Source organism: Ylistrum balloti, unplaced genomic scaffold (genome assembly GCF_031769215.1).
Source record: "Ylistrum balloti isolate Yb309-2 unplaced genomic scaffold, AGI_CSIRO_Ybal_v1 Utg370828, whole genome shotgun sequence".
Lineage (NCBI taxonomy): Eukaryota > Metazoa > Mollusca > Bivalvia > Pectinida > Pectinidae > Ylistrum > Ylistrum balloti.
Genome location: NW_026782478.1, coordinates 323825 through 337990, shown reverse-complemented (window position 1 = coordinate 337990; position 14166 = coordinate 323825). Strand labels below are relative to the sequence as shown.

General features: G+C 37.5%; 1 protein-coding gene across 1 annotated transcript in view; it reads left to right on the top strand.

Annotated features, from left to right (window-relative positions):
- Nucleotides 1-14166, top strand: part of LOC132558810 (TBC1 domain family member 30-like) — a 76232-nt gene that overhangs the window by 49925 nt on the left and 12141 nt on the right. Inside the window, exons 5-7 of the mRNA XM_060223419.1 lie at nt 8282-8467; nt 9210-9378; nt 12182-12353. Coding sequence (XP_060079402.1) covers nt 8282-8467; nt 9210-9378; nt 12182-12353 — 527 coding nt within the window. The remainder of the gene's footprint in view (nt 1-8281; nt 8468-9209; nt 9379-12181; nt 12354-14166) is intronic.

Below are 14166 nucleotides of genomic sequence, written 5' to 3'. Positions count from 1 at the left end.
ACAGGTGACACTCAAACATCCTGCATACAGGTGACACTCAAACATCCTGTATACAGGTGACACTCAAACATCCTAAATACAGGTGACACTCAAACATCCTGTATATAGGTGACACTCAAACATCCTTTATACATGTGACACTAAAACATCCTGTATATAGGTGACACTCAAACATCCTGTACACAGATGGCTCTCAAAAATCATGTATACAGATGGTCTGAAATATCCTAGAAACAATTTCATTTAGATCAGCATTTAAATATGGATCATTAAAAATTTCAGAACGAAGTAAAAAATAGATCTGATTATGGCCCATTGTAACATACTGTAGTGAGTTATTTGATGTATAGTCTGTAAAAGCTGTAGATGCTAAGTCATGGGAACACTAAAACCAATGGATATATATTTAGTTTATACTGAAATGATGTAATTTTGATATACAGTGATCAAATAAATAATTAAAGTTAACATCTGATATCCTGTATAGAAAAAAGAATGACTTAAGCAGTCTCGTGTGATGAAATTTGCATCGAGTGGTTGAGTTGGATTGCATATTGTTCAAGTGGATGCTATTACAGGAATACCATCATGGCATATTCCTTACTTTGATTAACGGCTAATACTGTGATCGATGACCAATCCACAGCTACCTGATGTGTGGGCAAATAGTGTGGAAATCTTGGGTGGCAGATCAATAGCAGCAGTGAGGTCAATGTTCTCTGGATCAAGATCAAATTTTGGTTAGATCAGAAAGAAAGAAGGAAATTAAAATATGAAGTCTATATAATGTCAGGACAAAATCAGTGATGATTCATCAGTCACCCAAGAAACCTGATCTGATGTTTAGGCTCTCTCCATTTGAATTATAATTCAGTGTTTGGCTCTACTGTGTTTGATTCTGGATTTGTGCTAAAAGATGCTATTCATTTGTGTGTCTTTTGTAAAATCTTCTATATAATGTTTAAAAAGAGGTCTCATCCTGACCCCAGATGGAAGGTGTGAGTTTCCAGACAATGTCTATAGAAGGACCAGCACCACACTGAGTTCAGTAGTACTGGATGATTTAAGTGTCAATGATATCATTGTTCAAATTCATAATTACTGAAAAAGAATGAAATGTTGACAAATTGACATTGAGTTGGGTTGTTCATAAAGATAAATGTTTTCTGCCCTTACAACACACACTATGTAAACCAGTCTAAATGATGTGAAATCCTGAAAGTGAAAATTCAGTAATTTCCAATTAAATAACAAGTATTTCATACCGACATCAAGCACATCTAAGTTCATATTGCACAAGACTGGTTTCCAGTTAGATCCAGTGATAAACTCTCCACAAGATCCAGGCACAAATGATACATAATTGAAATCTACATTGTCCCATTTAAAGTGGGAAATCTAAATGTTCTATATAAGAAAAACCTGTTAACTTCTTATTTTTTGATGGAAAATGTTCTGATGTTCTTAAATGCAGATAATTCACTGGAGATCATGTTTTCCAAAGAAACCAACCATAGTTTTCACCAACTTAATCTCTTGAAAACCATTTGTAAATCATATGTCCACTTCTTTCAAAGAAATTGTAATTTGGAAAAAGTCTTTTAATATTTATTCAACTGTGAACACCATATGATTGGAGAACAGACAGGTTACTCTTTATAAATGGAATCTTTGCCATAGGGAATATGAAGTCAGCATACTTATCATATACAGGTAAGTGCAGAGCTGTTACTGTTTGGGTTACTGATGGACAAAGTCAGAAAAGCTCTTCTAAAAATATTAAAACAAGTTAGCCAGTAATGGGGCACAGTAAGTTCTCATGGGTTCGTCACTGGGGAACCAGAAGTGGGGCACAGTAAGTTCTGATGGGTTCGTCACTGGGGAACCAGAAGTGGGGCACAGTAAGTTCTCATGGGTTTGTCACTGGGGAACCAGAAGTGGGGCACAGTAAGTTCTCATGGGTTTGTCACTGGGGAACCAGAAGTGGGGCACATTAAGTTCTCATGGGTTTGTCATTCAGGAACCAGAATTGCAGCACAGTAAGTTCTCATGGGTTTGTCATTCAGGACCCAGAATTGCAGCACAGTAAGTTCTCATAGGTTCGTCACTGGGAAACCAGAAGTAGGGCACAGTAAGTTCTCATGGGTTCGTCACTGGGGAACCAGAATTGGAGCACAGTAAGTTCTCATGGGTTCGTCACTGGGGAACCAGAAGTGGGGCACAGTAAGTTCTCATGGGTTTGTCATTCAGGACCCAGAATTGCAGCACAGTAAGTTCTCATAGGTTCGTCACTGGGAAACCAGAAGTGGGGCACAGTAAGTTCTCATGGATTTGTCATTCAGAAAGCAGCATTGCAGCACAGTTAAATTCTGATGGGTTCGTCACTGGGGAACCAGAAGTAGGGCACAGTAAGTTCTCATGGGTTCGTCACTGGGGAACCAGAATTGGAGCACAGTAAGTTCTCATGGGTTCGTCACTGGGGAACCAGAAGTGGGGCACAGTAAGTTCTCATGAGTTTGTCATTCAGGACCCAGAATTGCAGCACAGTAAGTTCTCATAGGTTCGTCACTGGGAAACCAGAAGTGGGGCACAGTAAGTTCTCATGGATTTGTCATTCAGAAAGCAGCATTGCAGCACAGTTAAGTTCTGATGGGTTCGTCACTGGGGAACCAGAAGTAGGGCACAGTAAGTTCTCATGGGTTCGTCACTAGGGAACCAGAATTGGAGCACAGTAAGTTCTTATGGGTTCGTCACTGGGGAACCAGAAGTGGAGCACATTAAGTTCTCATAGGTTCGTCACTGGGAAACCAGAAGTGGGGCACAGTAAGTTCTCATGGATTTGTCATTCAGAAAGCAGAATTGCAGCACAGTTAAGTTCTGATGGGTTTGTCACTGGGGAACCAGAATTGGAGCACAGTAAGTTCTCATGGGTTCGTCACTGGGGAACCAGAAGTAGGGCACAGTAAGTTCTCATGGGTTCGTCACTGGGGAACCAGAATTGGAGCACAGTAAGTTCTCATGTGTTTGTTAGTGAGGAGCCAAAAGTGGGGGATAGTTAGTTCTCATATGTCTCTAAGAAAACAGATCATTTCACCAAGCTTAATGACAACATTATCAACCAGAAATTCATTTCATCTAAACTCTAGACATATCTTTCATGAAATGTACTCCTGTGTAGTTCACAATTCTAGAATGGATTTTGTTGTTGTCAACTCTGATATAGTTCAAGTTCGTTGTCTTTCCAAAAATAGAAAAAGATAAAAATATTGCATCACAGAGTAATCATCATTTTCAGTTATTAGACGTAAATAAATCAAAGGGTTTTTAGCCAAGTCATTATACCAAAATAAAAAAGCTTGTTCGTCAATTGATAATTTTGTCAGGCTTTCAGTCATTATAAGCTCATTGCTACACCATTAAATGTGTCTGTTGGTTCCTAATGGAGTTTTCAATGAATAGCCATCATAAATCTATACATAGACTGTACAACCTCTTAGGCAGTCTTCCTGCCCATTATTTTAAAATTCCTTTGATGCAAAGTCACAGCCATGTTTTTCTAAAGCTTATCTGCATTAAATGTCTCTAGAAGTTTGGTATCACAGCTTCTAAATATCAATAATAATCTAACAGCATAAAAAAGGGGAATATTTATATGGATTTCTTCTGTGAAAGAAACTATTTTTGAAACACTCTCCAATCACTTTTGTATTTCTGGCAGTATTGGGAATACGAACATTTTAGCCAGACATTTGACAGTGGTAGTTTACCTTTCATCAGAATAGAGACTTTCGTGGCATAACAGTTGTTTTGAGGATTGTAACAGGAACCATTTTTTATCAAGAGCACATGAATTAAGTGTGGAAGTGATAGTGGTAGCCTTGTACCTTTATCAATGTGTTAGGCAATCTGTCTTTGAAATACAATTGTACATGTTGATTTTCATTTCCAAAAATGTTATTGGAAAAACTTCAGTGGATATTGGACAACATGTTAACTTCTAAAGTCAAATTTCCTGTCACCCATTAAAGAGCAATTACCATTTTGATTTTTGATGATTTTGATGAAGTTTGGCCCTTCTGATAGCCTGCTGCTTTCACATATAGCTGTCAATATATATATATTAACATAATTTCTAACAACACGTCAGATTTGGCATTAGTGCTTCTGAATCTTTTATATATATATTTATATAGTATTGTATCTAATTCAATTGTTTTCTTTCCACATAAGATTCTTGAACAATGAAAATTTGAATACGTAGATAGGATGACTTATAGCCATTATGTTTCATTTTTGTCATGTTTCATCCACCTCGTTGGAAATGTTCAGGAACAGAAGCCAACAAATTGTTGTTACATTGTGACCTTGTCAAAAGTTCAATGTGGCAGCCATGACAGCAATTATGTAACATGTTGCGCAATCATGATTTCCCTGAACAGCAACTAATTCAAACTCCTTCTCAAGACCCATCAGTGGGTGTCAGCTGTAACTTGCTTGAAATGATCCTGTATTGGTCCTGACTAATTGGTGTTATTTTTCTGGTCAGTCCATAATTCAAAATAGCCACCATGACTTCAATCCTGATAAACCTATTTGAAAACTTCATGATCGTACTGGTGCCATTGAGCTGAAATGTTGTGGGAATTGTTATGAAACTTTAATGAAATATTCCTATCGGTTTTTATCATTTGATAGCTGATCCTACTATTACTACTACTGTTATTATATCATCTACAAGTTTCTATAGTCAGATGATGGTTAAGGCCAATGGGCCTCTTGTTACTGTTCTAAGCATGTGATTGAAATATATATATTATGATGAAACTATTGAAAAAACTACAGTAAGATCTTCTTTATACACAATGCCTTCATTTAAGAGATAGTGTTATATTACTGCATGCTGCTTTCATAGTAGAGATTTCATGTCCTAGGGTAATTTGAATCTGGTAATTTACCTGTAATTTACCTGTAATTTACCTGTCTGTATTGTTAGAATTTGTTTGATTACTGTAATGTGGAAATGCTACTGCTGGAGGATAAGTCAGCATCCTATCATTAGGAGGGCTAAACAACTTTGTTTTTGTCTCCATAATCTATGATCATTGATTGATTATGAGGTTCAGTTATCCAGACAAATGGCTGCTGTTCAATAATGCAAACAGTGCAGGTCAGCAGGTACTCCAACTGTAAGACCTCAACTGTAGAACCTCGTATTCTGAACCATGGATCTAGTACAGAATGTACAGTGTAGGCCAGCAGGTACTCCAACTGTAGGTCCTGGTACTCCAACTGTAATACAGCAGGTACTCCAACTGTAGGTCCTGGTACTCCAACTGTAATACAGCAGGTACTCCAACTGTAGGTCCTGGTACTCCAACTGTAATACAGCAGGTACTCCAACTGTGGGTCCTGGTACTCCAACTGTAATACAGCAGGTACTCCAACTGTGGGACCTGGTACTCCAACTGTAGGACAGCAGGTACTCCAACTGTAGGTCCTCAACTGTAGTACCTGGTATTCTAAACCATGGAACTAGCACAGTCAGTACAGTGTAGGTCATACAGTAGGACCTGATACTCCTGAATACCATGAAACTAATATAGTCTTTACAGTTTAGGACAACAGACAATATGACCTTGTACTCCAAGAGCATGGAACAAAAGTACAGTCTAGTAAAAACCTGGATCTTAATTCTAGAAATCTGACTCAATTCAGTGTAAATGTATGTATGCTGTGTTTTAAAAGCAAGCTCAGCTATTTTACATGAATGGGTGTGAGGCTATGTGGAATTGTACTGTATAGATGCCCCGTTAAAGGCATCTGTACAGATCAAAATACCAGTCTACATATTACTTGAAGTGTGTTATCTTTCTTTTAGTCTGCAGACAGACCACATCAACGAAATACATAATTGATCAGGTTTTCTGTCTCACTTCTATATTGATTTCGAAGAAAACTCATAAGAGGATTGTGTTATTTAAGTTGATGGAATCTGATCTGACTGACACATTGTACTGTCATCATGTGTGAAAGAGGTTTGCTAGATGTGTGAGTAAGTCTTTATAGATATATGGGTAATGTAATACTAGAGTTACAGGAAATGTAACACCAGTTATGGGAAATGTAACACCATTAACACTAGAGTTGTTGGTAATGTAACACTAGAGTTGTTGGTAATGTAACACTGGAGTTGTGGGTAATACAACACTAAAGTTGTTGGTAATGTAAAACTAAAGTTGTGGGTAATGTAACACTAGAGTTGTGGGTAATGTAACACTAGAGTTGTGGGTAATACAACACTAGAGTTGTTGGTAATGTAACACTAAAGTTGTGGGTAGTTGTGGGTAATGTAACACTAGAGTTGTTGGTAAAATAACACTAGAGTTGTTGGTAATGTAACTCTAGAGTTGTGGGTAATGTAACACTAGAGTTGTGGGTAATGTAACACTAGAGTTGTTGGTAATGTAACACTAGAGTTGTGGGTAATGTAACACTAGAGTTGTGGGTAATACAACACTAGAGTTGTTGGTAATGTAACACTAAAGTTTTGGGTAATGTAATACTAGAGTTGTTGGTAAAATAACACTAGAATTGTTGGTAATGTAACTCTGGAGTTGATGATATTGTAACACTAGAGTTGTGGGTAATGTAACACTAGAGGTGTGGGTAATGTAACACTAGAGTTGTTGGTAATGTAACACTAGAGTTGTTGGTAATGTAACACTGGAGTTGTTGGTAATGTAACACTAGAGTTGTGGGTAATACAACACTAGAGTTGTGGGTAATGTAACACTAGAGTTGTTGGTAATGTAACACTAGAGTTGTGGGTAATGCAACACTATAGTTGTGGGTAATGTAACACTAGAGTCTTGGGTAATGTAACACTAGAGTTGTTGGTAATGTAACACTAGAGTTGTGGGTAATGCAACACTTTAGTTGTGGGTAATGCAACACTATAGTTGTGGGTAATGTAATGCTAGAGTTGTGAGTAATGTAACACTAGAGTTGTTGGTAATGTAACACTTGAGTTGTTGGTAATGTAACACTAGAGTTGTGGGTAATACAACACTAGAGTTGTGGGTAATGTAACACTAGAGTTGTTGGTAATGTAACACTGGAGTTGTTGGTAATGTAACACTAGAGTTGTTGGTAATGTAACACTAGAGTTGTGGGTAATGCAACACTATAGTTGTGGGTAATGTAACACTAGAGTCTTGGGTAATGTAACACTAGAGTTGTTGGTAATGTAACACTAGAGTTGTGGGTAATGCAACACTTTAGTTGTGGGTAATGCAACACTATAGTTGTGGGTAATGTAACACTTGAGTTGTTGGTAATGTAACACTAGAGTTGTGGGTAATACAACACTAGAGTTGTGGGTAATGTAACACTAGAGTTGTTGGTAATGTAACACTAGAGTTGTTGGTAATGTAACACTAGAGTTGTTGGTAATGTAACTCTAGAGTTGTTGGTAATGTAACACTAGAGTTGTGGGTAATGTAACACTAGAGTTGTGGGTAATGTAACACTAGAGTTGTTGGTAATGCAACACTTTAGTTGTGGGTAATGCAACACTATAGTTGTGGGTAATGTAATGCTAGAGTTGTGAGTAATGTAACACTAGAGTTGTGGGTAATGTAACACTAGAGGTGTGGGTAATGTAACACTAGAGTTGTTGGTAATGTAACACTGGAGTTGTTGGTAATGTAACACTAGAGTTGTGGGTAATACAACACTAGAGTTGTGGGTAATGTAACACTTGAGTTGTTGGTAATGTAACACTAGAGTTGTGGGTAATACAACACTAGAGATGTTGGTAATGTAACACTAGAGTTGTTGGTAATGTAACACTAGAGTTGTTGGTAATGTAACACTAGAGTTGTTGGTAATGTAACTCTAGAGTTGTTGGCAATGTAACACTAGAGTTGTGGGTGATGTAACACTAAAGTTGTGGGTAATGTAACACTAGAGTTGTTGGTAATGTAACACTAGAGTTGTTGGTAATGTAACACTAGAGTTTTGGGTAATGTAACACTAGAGTTTTGGGCTAATGCAACACTAGAGTGTTTTATGAAGTTGCCAGCCTTTGTTTATGTAATATACTGGTTGCTGTTTTACAAACTTTTCATGCCCTCCTTTACTTATTATGCTGTAAGCTGTTTTACTAAGTTACCTGCCCTTGTTTACAAAGCATGCTGTGTAATGTTTTACATAGTTGTCTGCCCTTGTTTACAAAGCATGCTGTGTAATGTTTTACATAGTTGTCTGCCCTTGTTTACAGGATCTCCATCGTACAGGCTGTAGTGGATTCAGTGGTCAGGATAATGATGAGGATCGTGCTGTATTGAAGCGTGTACTGCTGGCCTATGCGAGATGGAACAAGTCTGTTGGCTACTGTCAAGGCTTCAATGTCATCGCTGCTCTTTTACTGGAAGTCATGGAGAGGAAGGAAGATGATGCCCTCATGGTAACCTTGACCTTTGACTGATTTCACACAAGGCTTGTAGAAAATCTATAGTTGTGTCAGTTCCATTCTGTTATTGATATCTGGAGGATGCTTGTTTTAGTGAACACAGTAATGGGTTGACAAGATTGCATGAAGTGTTCATTCATTATTGTCTAAAGGTGTATTTGTTTAGAAGTGATTGTACCAAATTATGTATCATCACATTTTCGATCAATTCTTCTTCGCTCTGAAAAATAGGTTTTAATGGTTTTTTCTCAGTAGGAAAATGATTTTTTTAAAATTGTAAACAGCAACGAAAAAAAGGCTGTTTGAGTTGTGTACCTGTAATACCTGTACCTGTGTACCTGTAATACCTGTACCTGTGTACCTGTAATACCTGTACCTGTGTACCTGTAATACCTGTACCTGTGTACCTGTAATACCTGTACCTGTGTACCTGTAATACCTGTACCTGTAATACAGTTACAGTTTTTGGCTTCATTACATGAATGAGTTATAAGTGTACTTTATACCTGTGAAACTACCTTATGTAATTACCATCCTTATTTGTAAATAATTTATGTTTGTAAATCTCTCAGGTCTGGTAAATGAAAACTTTCCTCATTATCCACCTCTTATTCATCCAGGTATGTTGTTGTTCCTGTTGTCTAATTAAATATACAGTAAACAAAAAGGGGGTATTTCTGTCTTTTTCCTTCCCAGTTGACATTCACTTTTCTAAATAGAAATTACCGTTTGTTAGGTGATGATCTACTTGATCGACCATGTGTTACCAGACAGTTACTTTGCTAACAACCTGCGTGCCCTGTCTGTAGACATGGCAGTGTTTAGGGATTTACTCGGACTGATGTTTCCCAAGCTTTCCAAACACCTAGATTATCTACAGTATGCAGCCCAGGACAAAACCACCGGTAAGTCGGTTACAAAACCATCATGTCAGTTTTACTGTGTAAAAATAAGGAAAAAAATCATCTTTATTTCTCCAAAGATAGAACTGACATCCATTAAAAGTAATTGCAATAAGTTGCTAATAATTATCCCCAGTGAAACATGTTTACAATGAATGTTAAATTAGGCTCTTCATATCAGCTCGTAGATGGTTTGATGATTAGAAAACATTATTACATAACAACACGTTTCTGGACAAGTGACTTTCTCTTCTGTCAGCATCCGATTTTTCACCTTCTCTGGCTGTAGTTACATCGGGTTGCCTGTATCTGATCCTTTGTTCCTGAGATACAAAGCATTGCTGACACATATTGATCTGACTTGTGTGGGTGTGGTGTTAGAAATGGCCATATGATCTGCTGCATTTTTATGTGACTATAAAATGTGTAAAAGCAGTCAATTTGAATTCTGAGATTGCCTGAATTCATCGATGGTGAAAATAGCAAATAGAAATGAATTGAAAAAGGATCTGAAATTTTATACACGAAGACATCCAATTTTCTCGCCATAGAAAACTGGAAACTTCACATGTCTTCCAGGAAGCAAAACAAAATTGGGAACAAATAAAAAAGGATACATCTTTATTAAGAGAAATGATTGTAGTCTGACAGTGTTAATGTTGGATAATGTAGAAGGATGGATAGTTCCATAACATTGGCCCATTGTATTATTTGATTGTGAAGATTAATATCTTACAAAAACAAATACATTTGTTATGGAAGCAGTGCTCTGCTTGTCTGTCTGTCCATAGAAACATTATGTTGGTCATAGATGTGCATACAGGGTTTTTCAGCAGAAATTCAGGTGGCATGATAATTAGGTCACTATACACAGGTTTTCAGGAAAAAAAATTGTCTGGACAAATTCCCCTAAACCTGTGAACAGATTTTGATGAAACTTCACAGGAATGGTTAGAACCATGTGTAGATATGCATGTAGGATTATTTAGCAGAAATTTAGGTCACCATGGTAACCAGCTCACTATACATAGGTTTTTTATATAATGGCCGTAACATTTTAATACTTCGCTCAATTTTATTGAAACTTGGTCAAGTGTTGTGATTTATCAATGGCTGTAAGTTGACACATCAGGTGTTTCTAGAACTGTAATTACTGAAACATGATAGAGGAATCTGATTGGTCAAAATTGAGAGGATTTTGCTGCAAATTGATATACAAAGGTTTTGAGGGAAGGCAATTACTGCGGTACCATTTTGAAAAAACATCTGATGCCATTTAGTTACTATGGTAACCACATAAGATCCAATTGCTCCTGATGTCGTGGACTGATTTCAGTGAAACTGCACAAGGATATAAGGGACTATGTGCAGATGTGCAAGTGTACATGCAGTCTTTTTTTTCACAGAAATTTGGGTTGCCATGGTAACCAGGTCACTATGTACAGGTTTTAATAAAAAGTGCCATAACTCTTAGAACTTTCATTGATTTTAATTAAACTTTATCACATGATGTAGCTAATTATAGCCTATAATTTAACATATAATGTGTTCCAAAGCTATAACCATGGGAACACATTAGAACTTCTGATTGGTCAAAATGAAGATTTAGTTTGATTAAGCTGAAAGTTGGTATCAAAAGGTTTAGGAGAAAGACAAATACACTGGTACCATTTTTGTATTCACCATGTAGTATTCCTGATTGACTTGATACAGAAGCTAATTACAAGCCTGGTAACTGGTGCTAACAAAGAGCCTCCCCTAACTTGTTGTGCTCTCTGAATGACTTGTAACTGGTGCTAACAAAGAGCTTCCCCTAACTTGTTGTGCTTCCTGATTGACTGGTAACTGGTGCTAACAAAGAGCTTCCCCTAACTAGTGCTCCCTGATTGACTTGTAACTGGTGCTAACAAAGAGCTTCCCCTAACTTGTTGTGCTCCCTGATTGACTTGTAACTGGTGCTAACAAAGAGCTTCCCCTAACTTGTTGTGCTCCCTGATTGACTTGTAACTGGAGCTAACAAAGAGCTTCCCCTAACTTGTTGTGCTTCCTAATTGACTTGTAACTGGTGCTAACAAAGAGCTTCCCCTAACTTGTTGTGCTCCCTGATTGACTTGTAACTGGTGCTAACAAAGAGCTTCCCCTAACTTGTTGTGCTTCCTGATTGACTTGTAACTGGTGCTAACAAAGAGCTTCCCCTAACTTGTTGTGCTTCCTGATTGACTTGTAACTGGTGCTAACAAAGAGCTTCCCCTAACTTGTTGTGCTTCCTGATTGACTTGTAACTGGTGCTAACAAAGAGCTTCCCCTAACTTGTTGTGCTTCCTAATTGACTTGTAACTGGTGCTAACAAAGAGCTTCCCCTAACTTGTTGTGCTTCCTGATTGACTTGTAATCGGTGCTAACAAAGAGCTTCCCCTAACTTGTTGTGCTTCCTGATTGACTTGTAACTGGTGCTAACAAAGAGCCTCCCCTAACTTGTTGTGCTTTCTGATTGACTTGTAACTGGTGCTAACAAAGAGCTTCCCCTAACTTGTTGTGCTTCCTAATTGACTTGTAACTGGTGCTAACAAAGAGCTTCCCCTAACTTGTTGTGCTTCCTGATTGACTTGTAACTGGTGCTAACAAAGAGCTTCCCCTAACTTGTTGTGCTTCCTAATTGACTTGTAACTGGTGCTAACAAAGAGCTTCCCCTAACTAGTGCTCTCTGATTGACTTGTAACTGGTGCTAAGAAAGAGCCGCCCTTAACTTATGTTTTCTGGTTGATTTGCTGCCCTTAACTTGTATTTTCTGGTTGACTTGTTACAGGTGCTAACTATGAGCCTCCCCTAACCAATGTATTCACCATGCAGTGGTTTCTCACCATGTTTGCCACGTGTCTTCCAAAGGCCGTTGTTCTGCGGGTTTGGGATTCCATCCTGCTAGAGGGATCTGAAATCCTGCTCCGCACTGCTCTTGCTATTTGGGGCAAACTTTCAAGGTCAGTATTAAGATAAAGCACTATGTGAGTCAAACTTATCGTTTAACCACATGGTTAGTTTAAGGACCAAGAATTCATACATTTATACTCTGGGGGACATAACTTTACCTTAAATTCCCAGTAAATGTTGATGTAAATGGATATCACCTTAACTTAAATTCCCTGAAAATGCTGGTGTAAGGGGACATAACTTTACCTTAAATTGCGTGAAAAGTTGGTGTAAGGGGACATAACTTTACCTTAAATTCCTTGAAAATGTTGGTGTAAAGGGACATAACTTTACTTTAAATTCTCTGAAAATGCTGGTGTAAGGGGACATAACTTTACCTTAAATTCCCTGTAGTTGTAGTTACAATGTCATGCCTGTAAATATTATAGGTCTGTGTAGTTACAATGTCAGGTAAATAACATGTACCAGACAAGGTATGTGTAGTTACAATGTCAGGCCTGTAAATAACATAGGTATGTGTAGTTACAATGTCAGGCCTGTAAATAACATGTACCAGACAAGGAATGTGTAGTTACAATGTCAGGCCTGTAAATAACATAGGTATGTGTAGTTACAATGTCAGGCCTGTAAATAACATGTACCAGACAAGGTATGTGTAGTTACAATGTCAGGCCTGTAAATAACATAGGTATGTGTAGTTACAATGTCAGGCCTGTAAATAACAGGTATGTGTAGTTACAATATGTGTAGTTACAATGTCAGGCCTGTAAATAACATAGGTATGTGTAGTTACAATGTCAGGCCTGTAAATAACATAGGTATGTGTAGTTACAATGTCAGGCCTGTAAATAACATGTACCAGACAAGGTATGTGTAGTTACAATGTCAGGCCTGTAAATAACATGTACCAGACAAGGTCTGTGTGGTTACAATGTCAGGCCTGTAAATAACATGTACCAGACAAGGTATGTGTAGTTACAATGTCAGGCCTGTAAATAACATAGGTATGTGTAGTTACAATGTCAGGCCTGTAAATAACATAGGTATGTGTAGTTACAATGTCAGGCCTGTAAATAACATAGGTATGTGTAGTTACAATGTCAGGCCTGTAATTAACATAGGTATGTGTAGTTACAATGTCAAGCCTGTAAATAACATAGGTCTGTGTAGTTACAATGTCAGGCCTGTAAATAACATGTACCAGACAAGATATGTATGGTTACCCTGTCTTCTTCTAGGTATCGCATAATTCTGGGAACCCTTGGGATTTTTTGTTTTTGTGTCTCTGACTTGTTCCAGAACTAAGAGACAGAAGTGTATCATCATGTGTTGATTTTCTCATTATCATGTTATTTAGATATACTAAAAAATGGCTGAATTATCCAGAAATGTATTTTGTTATAAATCTATGCATGTCACATGTTTTCCATTGGGATGAAATCTGTCTGTGTTTTACCAGACTTTATATGGCAGACTCCAGGGACACTGACAAGCATTGTTTCTATTACAGATAGAACTGTGTGACACTCATCACTACATTACACAAATCATTGTTGTCTGGCATGGGGACCCACAACTTTTCCCTACTTAATTTGATGGAAAAACCTTTCTTATTTTCACTGAATTATCCTTTGATACTACAGAATAGTGTTTCAATTAGACATTATTGTGACTTCTCATGTAATGTTCCAGAATTCTCTAATGGCATTAAGTATAGTGTATTTTTCATTGTTGATAGTCAACAGTATTACATCAATATTTCCATTTGTACAAAGATAACACCATCAATCCTCCAACAGTTCTGTATCTTCAACAAAATGTAAAAAATTAAAGTACAGTTGAATGTAAATGTGTAAAGGGAAT